The following is a 15,814-nucleotide window of genomic DNA, read 5'->3' as shown; positions in this document are numbered from 1 at the left end:
GGGTTCAGAGTGGATAGCTGTAGAATCACAATCAAGGGCTGTGGTAGACTTCATTGTCACTGGTAATGAATCGCAGATGGCTCACTGCCTCTGTGGACACTCTTGCATGAGCAGACACTCCTGACTCATGATCTTCCTGCAGACTCGGAGCCTCTCTATATGCTGCAATTCCATGCCCTGTAAATACTGTGCTATCCCAATATAACTTTAATACCATTCACTGCAAAATTGCTATGTTGATAGATTTTTTGTGGACAGTTTCAGTCTAACTTGTCTGGTTTACAAATGAGGGATTGCTTTACATTCAGCCTGATTTTATTGACAGTAACCAAGTGTTGCAGATATTGTGAGTCTGAAATAAAACCACAAAATGATGCCAGTACTTAGCAGGTCAGGCAGCAAGCCCTGGATAAGGGTACAAAGTCTACGGTTCAGATCAATGGTCTTTCACCAGACCGAGAGATTAAACCTTATTTCATTAGCAGAGAAGAGAGAGGGTGGAGAGAGTGATGGGAATGTCCACGTGTCTTTCCACAGATGCTTCCTGATCCGCTGAGTATTTCCAGCATTCTCTGTTTTTTGTTTACTGTTCGTTACTTTCATAACTGGTAAACTTGACTCAGGTGTAAGCATAGGTGACTCAATCCTTTCAGTTTCTGGCCAAATGGGTTGCACCCAAAGATTCTGCCTAGCACGTACTCAGCCCTAAGGTACTCATCGATACCTGCCTAAATGAAGTTCATTGATAAAATTCATCTATGGATTTTCTCTAGTAGCTGAGATAATCAAGTTCTATCCAAACTTAGACCTATATTCACCAATCATCTCCCTACTTGCTGGCATATATTGGTTGCCAATTGAACAACCTCCCAGTGTTAAAATTCATATCTATTTAAAAATATTCATGAAGTCAACACTCTGTCTTTACAATCTCCAAGAGTCCACCAGTACTTTGAAAATCAGAGTCCATGTCTCTCTAATTCTGGCCTTGTGATTATTCCTGCAGTTAATTGCTCCATCATTGGTGAGTTTGCTTTCCCCTCCCAAAACCTTCCTAACTTGCTACCTGAATTCCTTAAATTGCTGCTTAAAGTCTTTTTCCACATTCTGTAATTCTCCTGATTAGGTTCACTGTCAAATTTATTTGATTAAGGATCTGTCAACCTCCATGTTTCCTGAAACTGGGTAATTGCAAGAAATTGTTTGGTAGTTCATAAAGTTCCAACTCAGAAACTTATTCATACTGGGTATGACTGATAAAAATATCAGTTGACTCTGTCACTGAGACTATTTTGGGGGCATCTGATAACTCACCTTTGATGAGTGGAGACTGAGCAAAACTTAAAATAAAAATGCTGATGTTTTATTTAGTGGATGCCAAAATTCGTGAAAGAGCATTCAACAGGCATGTTCCCTGCACATGTTCAACCAACATTCATGCCTTTTTTTCTATAAAAGTCAGAAAACCACCCCAGAAAAGATTTCTAGAATTTCCATTTTTTTCCTGAATTCCATTCATCCATTCATTTTATATCCATTAATTTTGGGGGAGCTAGTTGTTAGTGGCTAGACCAGCAGTCATTGCTCATTCCTAATTGGTTAATTAATTTGATGATTGTATGAATGGTCAATGCCCATAAATTTCAATTCTCTCTCAATTGTTTTTCATATTCATTCACAGGAAGTAGATTGTGCTGGTATGATTAGCATTTATTGTTGTACTCAAAAGTCCAAATGGTACTGATCAATGCATGGTTTAACTTCTAAAAGGTCATTTAACTTTTAAATTACAGCCATTACATTCACATTATGCTGAAAATAAATGAGAGTCTAATTCGTTCTGTGTGAGACAATCTAAAAGATAAGTTGCAATAGGGAGTAAGTGGTAATTTTTTCATTGACTTAGCGCAATATAGTAAATATAAGCCCAAACGTTCAACGCATTTTCAGCAGTGCTGATGTCATTTAATATATTCCAATGTAGGTTTTAACACAGCAGTAGGTCTTACAAAGCAATTATTAGGGATAGTTGTTACGTATGCAATTATTTTTTGACACTTAATAAATAACGTGATATTACTGATAGATAAGATTATTGCTACAATCTTAATGAATGGCAAAGAAATCAATGGAACAGTATGGGGTCTTGCTGAATCTTTGAGGGGGAAGGTGTCAATGTTAAAGGGTGGCTGATACAAGAATCTTGATTGTCTGAAATCTAAGGATTATTGTCCTGTCTTTGGGAACATTCAGAGATTTGGAGAGGGTTGTGCAATTATCTAACTAAATGAGGGTTGTGCCATTAAGGAGATTATTGTTTAGTAACTCAGGGATTAGCAAACTTCCTAAACTGAAACTCTTTTCATTTAATTGATAAACAGATAAATATACTTCAGAAAGTTTTCAGTTATAAATGAGTAGAAACATTAAATACAATTTGAAAATTTTAGACTGAGGCTTAAATAATTTGAAAAAAAATATCTATGGCCTGAAATATTATTTCCATTTCTGTTTCCACAGATGATGTCAGATCTAATGAGAGTTGTCAGAGATTTTTGTATTTATTTCAGATTTTCCCCCTGCAATTGCATTATTTGTTTTCATGAAATAATTTGGAATTGCGCAACTCACTAAGTTGCAATATCTGAATGAATAAATAGTGCCACTTTAGCTTCCAACCTTGCTTTTGAGTAGCTTAGACTCAGCCCCCATGAAAAGATGTGAGCACTCTGTCCAATGTGGGGTTTTAAAATAAATCATTAAATCGATAACCCTCTCAGCACAGTCAGGTGGAAGTAAAGACATCATTAATAGAAGATGAGACTCTCCTAATATACAGGTCGGCATTTATTTCTAAACCAACACCAGCAAAAATAACTGGCGATTTATCTCTTCTGCTAATTAGTGGACATATAATGTCAAATAGCAAAATGTTCTTACTTTACATTCCTCTGCCCTGATTGTATTGCATTAGTAGCAATTCAAGTTTCCTGAATAAATCATCCAAATCCTTAGAGTTATTTAAATGTAGGGGGTGGTTGGGTTTACTGTATTAGGTAACAGATCACATGCTGACTACAGCACTGAAAACTTCTCTGATATGGAATCTTCGCTACTCCAGTGAGAATTGGTTTTGAATTTCCTCTGCGTCACTGTTTCCTTTCGTACTGCTGTTGGAGGCACCATTTCATCTCCAAATTCACTACCCTTCCGTCTATAAAATCCAATTACCTTTAATTTCTTTAAAAGAGAGTGGTGAATCTGTGGAATTCTTTCCTACAGGCAGCCATGGAGGCCAGGTCTTTATGTATATTTAAGGCAGAGGTTGATAGATTCTTGAATGGTCAGGGCACGTAGGGATACAGGGAGAAGGCAAGAGATTGGAGCTGAGAGGGAAAATGGATCAGCCATGATGAAATGGTAGAGCTGACACGATGGGCCAAATGGCCTATTCTACTCCTATATCTTATAGTCTTACGGGCTTAAACTTTATTTTACTGCTGTGATTTAGTCCTCATCAATTCTGGCATTCTCCTTGGATATGATCTTACTTTATTCTAGTCCATTGTGAACAGTAAGGAGCCAGTTGTACAAGTAAGTTATATTTTCCACCACATTACTTCCAACTTTTGAGAGTTCAGGTTCTGCTTTACACTGCAATTTACTTTCCTGTCAGAAATTCCCAACCCATATTAATCTGACACACAGGTGTGTGGCGGGCAGTGTAACATCTCCCTGAATACACATTAGTCCGCTGTTACCCAATCAATCATTTGAACATCAAGTACAATCCGCCGATTGTTTAGGGGCTGAAATTGTAATAGACACTCAGTGGCCACTTTATTAGGTACACCTGCTCGGGAATGTAAGTATTTACCAGCCAGTCCTGTGCCAGCAACACAGTGAATGCAGACATGGCCAGGAGATGCGGTTGTTGCTCAGATCAAGCATCAGAATGGGGAAGAAACGTGATCCAAGTGACTTGACCGTGTTGGTGCCTGACGGGGTTTTTTGGGCATCTCAGAAACTGCTGGTCTCCTGGGAGTTTCATGCACAACATTCTTTAGAATTTACAGAAAATGGTGTGAAAAGCAGTTCTGTGGGCAAAAACACTTTGTAAATAGGAAAGGTCAGAGGGGAATGGTCAGATGGGTTCAAGCTGACAGGTAGGTGACAGCAACTCAAATAACCATGTGTTACAACAGCGGTGTGCAAAAAAGCATCTCTGAGTACACAACACATCAACCCTTGAAGTGGATCCCATGCCTAACCTTCTGGAGCAGTCGACAGTGCTAGGGTAGCAGAGGACCACAAACACACACTCGGTGGCCACTGTATTCGCTACAGACGATACCTCATGAAGTGGCCACTGAGTGCATTTGCAATTTTTAGATTGTGATACCACACATTATAAATAGATTAGAAGAAGTGAAAGAGTAGGGCTCCTTAGAATTCATGGGGGAGAAGGGGAGAGAAGATGGAGAGTTGGGGAGAGTGGACACTCGCAGTCAGAACAGAGAAAGCATTGGATTCCACCCACCCTAGCAGTCACCTATTCACCAAATTGCCATCAAGGAGACACTACAAGTCCATCACCACCAGGGATGCATGTCTCCTCCAAAGCTTCTTTGCTGTATCTATCCAGCTTCTCAGCAAAACGCACTCAGGACTAATACCCTAACTGTCCCCTGCACAGCATCTGTTAAATAGTCTTGCAACGCACACAAAATGCTGGTGGAACACAGCAGGCCAGGCAGCATCTATAAGGAGAAGCACCGTCGAAGTTTTGGGCCGAGACCCTTCGACAGGACGAACTGAAAGGAAAGATAGTAAGAGATTTAAAAATAGGAGGGGGAGGGGGAAATGCGAAAAGATAGGAGAAGACTGGAGGGGGTGGGGTGAAGCTGAGAGTTGGAAAGGTGATTGGCAAAAGGGATACAGAGCTGGAGAAGGGAAAGGATCATGGGACGGGAGGCCTAGGGAGAAAGAAAGGGGGAGGGGAGCACCAGAGGGAGACGGAGAACAGGCAGAGTGATGGGCAGAAAGAGAGAGAGAAAAAAAGGAGGGGGGAAAGCACTAAATATATCAGGGATGGGGTAAGAAGGGGAGGAGAGGCATTAACAGAAGTTAGAGAAGTCAATGTTCATGCCATCAGGTTGGAGGCTACCCAGCTGGTATATAAGGTGTTGTTCCTCCAACCTGAGTGTGGCTTCATATTGACAGTAGAGGAGGCCATGGATAGACATATCAGAATGGGAATGGGATGTGGAATTAAAATGTGTGGCCATTGGGAGATCCTGCTTTCTCTGGCAGACAGAGCATAGGTGTTCAGTGAAGTGGTCTCCCAGTCTGCGTTGGGTCTCACCAATATATAAAAGGCAACACCGGGAGCACTGGACGCAGTATACCACACCAGCCGACTCACAGGTGAAGTGTCGCCTCACCTGGAAGGACTGTCTGGGGCCCTGAATGGTGGTGAGGGAGGAAGTGTAAGGGCAGGTGTAGCACTTGTTCTGCTTACAAGGATAAGTGCCAGGAGGGAGATCGGTGGGAAGGGATGTGGTGGGGGGGACACGGACAAATGGACAAGGGAGTCGTATAGGGAGCGATCCCTGCGGAAAGCAGAAAGAGGGGAGGAGGGAAAGATGTGCTTGGTAGTGGGATCCCGTTGGAGGTGTTGTGCTCCACCAGCATTTTGTGTGTGTTGCTTGAATTTCCAGCATCTGCAGATTTCCTCATGTTTGCTGTTAAATAGTCTTTTCTGCTTTCCTTGCTCTGTTGATAATTATTGAGTGTGTTCATATGTTTACATTTATTGAAGTCTGATTATTGTCATTTGCACATGTGACCATTCTGCTGATTTTTGATTGCTCGTGGCTGTTTGCACTATTGTCTGGTAAATTGTTAGTTGCTCTTGTGTTGTCTGTTATGGTATTGTCCTGTGTTTTAGGCTTGGCACCAAGCCACAATCATTTCAGGTGTGTTTCACATATTGGCAATAAAGTGATTCTAATAATAATATTGATGCACATCAAAGTGGAGACATTTCCAGTGCCTGATGGATCTATCCTAGGGTGTCCCAGGGGCAAGTGAGGAGATTGCTGGGGCTTTGATGCTTTTTTTTGCTAAAGAGGAGGCAAACATTTTTGAGGCACAGCTGAGGTACTGGAAGACTGTCGAGTAGCTAACGTTGGTCCCATGTTTAAGAAGAGTAGTAACGCAAGCCAGGAAAGTAGAGGCCAGTGTGCCTTATGTCAGAAGTAGAGAAACTATTGGAAAAAGTTACCTTAGGTACAAGATTTATGATCACATACAAAGAGAAGAACTGTTTAAGAAGAATCAGTTTTGTCCCTGGAAAATCAGATTAAGTTTTTTATTTTGAGGAATTACTCAGAAAATAGACAGAGGCCTTGTAATACATTGACTTCGGCAAAAAAATTGCCGCGATCCTCAGTGATAGATTGGTCCAGAAAATTAGTGCACATGGGATCCGATGTGTTTAGGCAAAGTAGATCCAAAACTGGCAAGGTGAGAGGAGAAGGAGGGTGGTGGTGAAATGTTGTTTTTCTGACTGGAGGTCTGTAAGCGGAGGTGTACCACAGAACTGGTGCTGGGAACTTAGTTGTTTTGTCATTTGTCATTTGGCGTCATTCAATGTCTGTAGTGAGATGCTGAAGATGTTCTATAGGTCAGTTGTGGAGAGCGCCCTCTTCTTTGTGGTGGCGTGTTGGGGAGGAAGCATTAAGAAGAGGGACGCCTCACGTCTTAATAAGCTGGTAAGGAAGGCGGGCTCTGTCGTGGGCAAAGTACTGGAGAGTTTAACATCGGTAGCTGAGCGAAGGGCACTGAGTAGGCTACGGTCAATTATGGATAACTCTGAACATCCTCTACATAGCACCATCCAGAGACAGAGAAGCAGTTTCAGCGACAGGTTACTATCGATGCAATGCTCCTCAGACAGGATGAAGAGGTCAATACTCCCCAATGCCATTAGGCTTTACAATTCTACCGCCAGGACTTAAGAACTTTTTAAAAGCTATTATTAATGCTTTTTGAGATAGTGATTTAGATGCATATCATATTTTTTACTGAGTTAAGTATTGTATGTAATTAGTTTTGCTACAACAAGTGTATGGGACATTGGAAAAAAAGTTGAATTTCCCCATGGGGATGAATAAAGTATCTATCTATCTATCTATCTATTTATAGAAACAACATAGATGAGAATGTTTGTGGTTACAGTAAATCTGTTGATAACTTAAAATGAGACAACAAAGAAAATCGTGAAAGGGTACAGAGGTATAAGACCAGCTGGAACGGTGAACAGAGTCTACATTTCAATTTCAACATTTTCAACATTTAAGTGAAGTTTGGATAGGTACTTGGATGGTAGGGGCATGGAGGGCTATGGTCCCATTGCATGGCGATGGGAATATGCAGTTTAAAATGTTTGGCACTGACTAGATGGGCTGAAGAGCTTTTTTCTGTGCTGTCCTCTTCTATGACTCTCTGACAAGCGTGACATTAGGATCGCCTAATACCGGCAGGACACGTGCTGTAAATGGCAGCCACATTAGGAATGTTGATGGACAGAGGGAACTTGGGGTGCAAGGTTATAACTCTGAAAATGGTGACGGAGGTGGACAGGATGGTGAAGAAGGTATTTATCTTGTTTCCCTTCATAGGTAGTAGTACAGACCATAAGATTTGGGACATTATGTTGCAACTGGTCAAAGCATTGCTGGCCACATTTGGAATATTATCCACACTACTGGCCACCCGGCTACAGGAAAGAGGAGGAGGAGTGCAGAAGAAATTCACCAGGATGTTGCCTGGATTGGAGAGTTTTATTAACACAAAGAGACTGGATATGCTGGAAGTGTATTCCTGAAGATGTAAGAGACAGAGGTTTATAAAATTATGAAGGCGTAGCTGTGGTAGATAGTTACAATCCTCTTCTAGGGCTGGGGGAATCTAAAACTAGAGGACATGGGTATAAAATGATAGGGGAAACATTTAAAGGAGATTAGAGGAGCAGGATTTTCTGAGAGGGTGGTGGATTTGTGGAACAAACTGCCAAGGGTGGTAGAGGTACAGTATTGTGTGAAAGCCTTAGGCACATATTTATAGCTAGGGTGCCACCTGCCTTGGCACAGACAGTACTGTTGTAATTTTATGTATTGCATTGTACTGCCACCTCAAAAAAAAAACAAATTTCACGACATATGTGAGTGATGATAAATCTGATCCTGATGTGAGTCTCTACTGCAGACTGAGAGTGGGAAGGGGGTGAGGGAGAGGGGAATCACGTTTGGGAAAAGGGGAAGGGAGCTGAAAGCACCAGAGAGACATTCTGTAGAGATCAATAAGCCAAGTTGCTTAGAATGAAATGGCCTTGCCTGGGGTCTCTGGGCTGGGTGTTGTCTGCACCCATGCCACCCCCACTCACCACATCCCCCCACCCCGCCCCTGGCACTCCTTCACTGCCAGCTGTACCACAACCCTCCCGCGGCTCTCCACCCTCGCCATTGCCAACATCCTTTGCTCCCGCCAGATCTACAAACTCCTTTTTCCGCTCCACGTTGACAAATACAGTACTGTACAATAGTCCTAAACATCTTAGCTATATACCTAAGACATCTGCACAGCGCTGTAGGTAACATTGCAACAATTTGAAAAAACATTTTGGATAGATACAGGCAAAAGGAAAGTATAAATACTCTTGCGGCAAATGTAGGAAAAGTAAATTAGCATCATGGACGAATTGGGCCGAAGTATCTCACTCCGTGCTGTACGACTCCATGATAATGAAATATCGAGTAGTGAGAAGCTACTGCGGTAAGGTAGCAAATATTTAGAGGCTGCCTTGGGCGATTGATTATCCCTGTGATAAAGGGGAGAAAAGGGAGAAATATTACATTAAGTGTTAACTTTCGAAAGAGCCATGGGACACTCTTCCCTCTTTCGGGCTATTCCTTTGTAACCATGCTCTGAGAAGGACGATTCCCAGTAACCAAAGACCCGCCTTTTATGCAGTGGTAATAGACATTCGGTTTGTGGTTAAATTATGTTGAATCCCACTATCAGGAACATCTGAGGCAGTGAGTTTAGATCCTGAGAACACTGAAGGGGCTACACGCGCCAAACGTACCCACGTTGGAAAGCCAGTTTGGAAGGGCAAGTGGCTTCCTCACTGGGGCGCGTGGGAGGTGTCCGGGGAGCGGAGAATTACCGGCACTCTTTGCCACGACAGAAGCCGAGTAAGGAAACATTACACAGAGGGCTGCGAATCTGCGGCGCCCGCTACCCTCAAGAGGGCTGAGGGTCTCCGTAGTCGAGGCTGTGGTTATGATCAGAGTTCCTGAAGATCGGGCATGAAGCCAGTGACTGACTGGCACCAGGGCCCATTTCCCTATAAAATTGTACCTAGTTCCAGTTCTTCAGTAGAAACATCACGAGCTGACTTTATTCACTGAGTTATATCATTTTAATGTCAACCTCATTGCCATCTTTGGTTCTTTTTCTAAATGAATTGCAATTGGGCGTTTAGACATCTGTCTCTCCATCAGCCACTTTGCACCCCTGCTTCCTAGTTGTAGGGGCTCGAGTTTAGGAGGAATACAAAAGGTTGTGATTAACTGTACGAACTTCTTTTTAAGCCAGTAGCTGAATTGACAGAAACTAGACCAAGATGAAGTGCTTGTGATTAAACGGTTGTAATGGCCAGCTTATGCGTAACTCTAAAGCACAGTGCAAGTTATGTAGGAGTGCATGAGGGAGTGTTTGAATGCAAGAGGTTGCTTTCTGCCTCCTACCGTCCATATCCAACCGCTGGATGATCACTTCTAGTTCCACTTCATTCGGCATGTAGCCCAGAGATCGCATCGCCATCCCCAGTTCCTGCTTCGAGATAAACCCGTTTCCATCACGGTCAAAGACTTTAAAAGCCTCCCGAATCTCTGTAGGGAGGAACTAGGTTTAATGAAATTTATACTGACGTTAATATATAGTAAGTTGATTTATAATATTGTGGTTATGTAAAAGTTATTGTAACGTCTGGGAAATACAGACACAAGCCCAATATTTCGCGTCGTTTTCAATCGATATTTTCAGCGATCTTGTGTTGTTATTGCTTTGGAATACCTTTGCAAGATTCATGACTAAACATGTCGCTCTCCTCAGCATTTACCTGTGGAACCAAATCGTGAAGGTAATCGTAACAAAATTTTCAAAGTCGCCAGGGATCTCACGAATAAATGCAATCTTTGCTGTATGCATCTAGCAGCAGGTTGTTTAAAGGGGATACAGATAGTGTCACGGTGCACAAAACGCTCTCATCAAAGTTATCCAGAGCGGAAATGGACGAATGAGAAATCACAGCAGCAGGTTCGCTCACTGGTACAGGAGCAGTTCATTACGCCCAGATATGCCTTTATTATTTGCCTCTAATTTCTATAGATTAATTGAGAGGATGTTTGATGTTTAAGGCTGAAGACAGCAAGCCTCGAAGTAAAAAAGTGACTTCAGTTCTAAGGAGCATTCTGAACGGATTAATCCCAAGAATAAAAACAATTAAATCCAACCTGCAAGAGAAAATTGTCTTTAGTCTTGCTCCCCACCAACAGCAAATGAAAACAGTACTAGCTGACGCGCGCTGAATATCAATGCTTCGCGTTGTAGCCAAATACACGACTCGTAACACCGAGACCGTCTTCCTTCCTTCAGTAATCCGCACGCATTTGTGACAGTGTTTAACTTGGGGGGGGGGGCTTTTCTCTTTGTATATCTTTCCCCATCTCCCCCTCACCTGTCTGCCTCCCGTCCAACAGTTCCACAGTCAGATTCCTGTGTTTTAACTACAGAAAAGAAAGACCATATTCGTCCGTGGCACAGTTTTGGGTGGTGACAGACCCGTTACCGCAGCTCGGTGATTTAGCATAGAGCAAACATGTCACTGTCCTCACAGGTAACACGGCTAAGACAGAGATGAATAACACTAACCTTCCAGTTCATCCTCAGGTATGTCTATGGGGTCTTGGTTGGAGAGAATATCAGGGATCGTGTAGATACCCCTGTACATTAAAGTCGCTGTCACTGGGTGCATAGGCATCTTGAATCTTTAGATCACAGAGGTGCTTCGCTCGGATCTTCATACGGCGAGTTTGAGGTTCCCGTTCGCCTCGATCACTTCCAGTGAAATGGCACTCGGTAACCAAGGACAGGACATGGTGCTCTGGCTTTAATATTTGCGAAAGGATCCGCGGTAAGACTCCATCCGTTTCCCTGCGATGTTGGGAGCTGCGAGTCCCGTGCCCCCCTCTCTGCCCGCTCCCTCACAGTCTGACACGTGGCTTCAGTCAGGAAAATTCCGTCTGACACTGAGGAGCAACCTGCAAAGCGCCTTGGAATCCAGTCAGGTCGCAGCCGGCGAGGCTGCTCCAGCGTCGAGACTTACTTGAGATGTAGTTAGGTTCCCGGAACGTGATGGTTCATCGCCGACAGCGGCAGCTCTAACCCTCCCCTATCTTCAAACCATCACCCCAGGCATTGCAAAGCATGAATCATTCATTCCAAAATACAATTTATTTGCTTTCATATTCACAGCGACCAAATCTTGTGTGTGCACCAATCCACAATTTGCAAACAAAGCACAACGCCAGATTTTTAAAAAAACAAAACCACATCTGAATGTTGGTTTTGATTATTTCAAACAGAAGCCGGCAATTGAGCAGGTTGAAGCGCGCCACTGGGACTTCGCCGGGGAAGACGGTATCAGCGAATAAAAATGATCTCACGGGATCCAACCAGTTAAATAAGGAAGGGACGAGCGACCCTCGCCAGTCAAAACACTCAGTCGTGTCGACTCAGCGAGGAATTGAAGGAGACATTGGTTACCGCTGCTTGCTTAATGCAAGAAACCTGCACCAACATGCAACCGAGGCAACCTGTTCCTTCTCGATTCCACGAACTATTTACGACGTGGGGGTTAGAAGCAGGCAGGTGAACATCATCGACATTTAGGCTGCTGTGATCTTTGCATATTTCACATGTTGAGAATTTCTCTAAGGCTTCGACTGATGCCATTACCGCTGTGTTGATTTGCTGGCTCAGAGATGGCCTGCTTTGTGTTTTTTCCCCACTGAATGGGCAAAACAATAAAGAACCCCCCCCCCCCCCCGATCCATTCTCGAGTTCATTTGCTATCTGTTTGGACGTAACTCACCAGTCCGAACCTGATCTCAAAAGGGAGCATTTTAGCTTTCTGGAACGCAAGTCTTCTAAATAAAACCGAGAATAATGCCCCTCATTCTCAGCACAGTTCTGTACCGGGCAAAGTGATCGGAATAAATCCTAAACTTTCTTCTTTCCGCACGCTTTCCGTGAAAACCGCGGTCAGCTTATAACAACAAGTACGAGGACTCATTTAGTGAAAAATGATGTTGGCAGTCTCGCTGTTAAATGAAACTTTAAGGAACTTTAATGAAATAACAATTGAGGGACGCATCTGCCATATGCGCTGTGTGTGACTCGGTACTGCGTTCTCAACCTTGGCCTCCGAGGAACGCTGTTTCGTTCGTCTGTGTTCATGTGTCGGATTGAATGACAATTAAACTTGAAAATGAGGGTGATTGTTACAGGTAAAAAGGATACAAGACGTAAAGAATCGAGGCTTCGGAAGAAGGATGACCGGGCATTGATATTTGTTGGCAAGCTAGTTACGACGATGACGAATTGCGCGGGACAGTCAAAAGGATCAATTGACACTCTTAACTCTAAAATGTGAACGAGTTATGTAATAGGTAAAGTAATGCTTAATGCACACGATTTAATTGTCTTACAAATATCCGATTACTGTATTTGCATTTGACACTGGTGATCTTAGGAAGGGTCACGGTTAACACCATGATTTATTAATTATTTGCATCAGGACACAAACTCAAGGAGAATATAAGCAGGGCTGCACAAACACAAGAATAAATGGAAGATATCAGACTGAAAATAATTCGAAACAATGGCAAAATTATAATTAAATCACACATTACCGATAATTAGAAGTAAATTAGTTATCAACACAGGTTTCCTTTCAAAAAGAGATGAAGATTTCTTTTATAGGTGCATTAATTTATTTCAATTATTTGATTTGTGTCACGCCAGGCAGTGCTGCACACATTCTAATTTTTCAGTCCCTAATCTTCAGACTAAACAAATTGTGAGAATATTTTGAATGAGATAAGTATTTTGAATACAACCAAAATATAATTTTTAAGACTGCCTCTATCCCTTCCTAACTGAACTCTTGATGCAAGTATAGTATTTATATTTTAATTAAACATTTTGAATAGCAATGTTATTATCCATCATCTGCTTGGATAATTATCAAAGCCTTCACTGAATTAGGATTGGAGCATTTGAAAAAAAAAGAGGAAAGGAACAAATAATTGTACAAATTCAGGTAGAAAACTTCTGAAGTGCAAGTTAACGTGGATGAAATTGCTTCAAGATGTATATCAACATGACGACATTCAACCCTTCTGCCAATTTTAGCATTCAATGATTCCATAGTTATAAAGTTCAAGTACAGTGCCTGCCTTAGTATCATCATTATCCATTGATTTAGTAAATGATAAATGATCACTCTCAGATTTAAAATTAGCAGATGGCAAAGCTTCAATTGCTATTTTGGAAGCAAGAGTTTCAAATTTCTGAAGTTATTTGTATTTGGACATTATTAAACACTCCTATGAGTTTTGGTGTTCACTGCCTCAAGTACTAAACTCTTTATGAGGAGATTTTCCCATCTATCTGTCACTTTCCCATTATGACTTAAAAACTTCCAGTCATCCAGAGAATACAGCTGAAGTCTGTGGAATTTCTTCTCATGATGAGCATTTGAGAAATGATACTGGTAAATCTCCGCTGCTTTCTCTCTAAAGGCAATACACTCTTCCCAGAATCATCCTGGATACTCCAGATGTGGTCTAATTAAAGCTTAGAATAGACACACTATGCCTTCTACCCACTAGTAAATCTCTCGATGTAAGAGATACCAGCCCATTATCATCTCAGTACCAAACATCTTATTGAATTATGTACATTGACCACAAATCTCATTAGATTTTCATTACTTAGAAAACACTGCCCGAAGTGTATAGTTTAGTTTATAGCATTTACCAATTTCCTCATTCACAATCTGTTAATAGGTTTGTAATTTTATACTATGCCTATATTAACCTACCCTTTAAATGTGCCACGTTTGAAACATGAGCTGGCCTGCTCAGCTCATGGAGGTGAGAATCCTCATTTCAAATTATTCTGGCTTTAATACACCCTGACACTTTGTGGGTGCAGCCCGATTGACAAAACACAACCCATCGCTATTCCCATAAAGGCTCCACTGCTTAATTCAAGCATAAAGGCAGCTCCAAGGACAAAGTGATTGATGGCTAAAGCTTGTTTGGAATCACAAGTGTTTCTCAGGTAGAGTGCCCGATGGCGCCTATTTCTTCACAGGATGAAATCTCCCTGGCCTTGTAATCCTAGATAATCTGCCAACCAAGTGATTATTGTCCTTCACATGCCTGGCAACTGAGAGCAATAGCTATCATGTTGAAACTTCTATGTTGACCATGCACCTGCAATTTATTTAATTTCTTCTGTACTTGTGAGCCATGGATCATAACCTATTCTTTTACTCCAACATTTTAGGCATTCTTCTTTTATTTTCCACTCCTGATTTTACATCATTGCTTCACTTTCTCTCTCTCTTCAGTGCCCAGAGCACAACTGCAGAATTTTATTTGTTCTCTGATTTCTGCTGTTTCAGTATTATTATCTATATTTCTTCTTCTACGTGTATACAGCCTCCATTTAGTCTACACAGTTACTTCCATAAAGCCTCAGTCAGATGGGGGCAGCCCAACACTTCCAACCTGCTGGAGGAGCTTGGCAGGTCAGGCAGCATCTATGGAGAGGGATAAAGAGTCAATGTTTCTGGCTGAGCCGCTTCATCAACACTGGAAAGGAAGCAGGAAGAAGCCGGAATAAGAAGGTGAGAGGAGAGGAAGGAGTATAAGCTGGAAGGAGATGAGTGAGGGAGAAAGTAGGTGGGTGGGGAAAGAGGGGGACTGAGGTGAGTGATTAGGAGGTGACGGGTGGAAAAGGTGAAGAGGAAGGATAGGAGAGGAGAGTGGGCCGTGGAAGAAAGGGAAGGAGGAGGAGGAGCTCCAGAGGGAGGTGATGGCCAGGTGAGGAGGAGAGAAGGGGTAAGTGAAAAGCCAGAATGGGGAATGGAAGAAGAGTGAAAGCGGAGGTAGGAGCTACTACCAGAACCTAGATGTTTCCAGCATGTCCATGCCATCACAGTTTAAGCAGCTGAACTCTGAAAGAGGAGGCTGCTTAACTTGCACTTGAGAAAATGGAACTTTTCTTTCCAACCTCACTTCCTCAATGGCTCAGACAATAGACCTGATATTATGTCTTTTAATTCAGTGATAGAGTTGTACAGTATAGAAGCAAGCCCTTTGGCCCAACTCCTTCATGCCAACCAAGACATCTATCTAAGCTAATCCCATGTTCCTGCATTTACCTATCCATGTAGCTGTAGTTTTAGACATTGTGATTGTACCTGCCTCTACCACCTCCTCTTTGATATACTCAGTACCCACTGTGTGAAAAACCTTCAGATCTCCTCACCTTATACTGATGTCATCTACTTTTAGTCTTTCCTACTATCAGAAAAAGACGGTGGCTATCAATGACACTTATAATTTTACAATCCTCTATAACTTCTGTTTAAATTGTATTGGAATATGTG

The 15,814-nt window shown here is 42.2% G+C and overlaps 1 protein-coding gene across 1 annotated transcript in view; it reads right to left on the bottom strand.

Annotated features, from left to right (window-relative positions):
* cabp7a (calcium binding protein 7a) overlaps window positions 1-11,939 on the bottom strand; it is an 85,653-nt gene extending 73,714 nt beyond the window's left edge. The window contains exons 1-2 of the mRNA XM_073065506.1: window positions 11,002-11,939; window positions 9,816-9,959 (exon numbers count right to left, since the gene is read on the bottom strand). Of these exons, the coding sequence (XP_072921607.1) occupies window positions 9,816-9,959; window positions 11,002-11,110 (253 nt within the window). The 5' untranslated portion in view covers window positions 11,111-11,939. The remainder of the gene's footprint in view (window positions 1-9,815; window positions 9,960-11,001) is intronic.
* Between the last annotated feature and the right edge of the window lie 3,875 nt (window positions 11,940-15,814).

Source organism: Hemitrygon akajei, chromosome 14, assembly GCF_048418815.1.
Source record: "Hemitrygon akajei chromosome 14, sHemAka1.3, whole genome shotgun sequence".
NCBI lineage: Eukaryota > Metazoa > Chordata > Chondrichthyes > Myliobatiformes > Dasyatidae > Hemitrygon > Hemitrygon akajei.
Note: the sequence above shows the minus strand (reverse complement) of the source record. Positions and strands in the feature narration are given on the sequence as shown.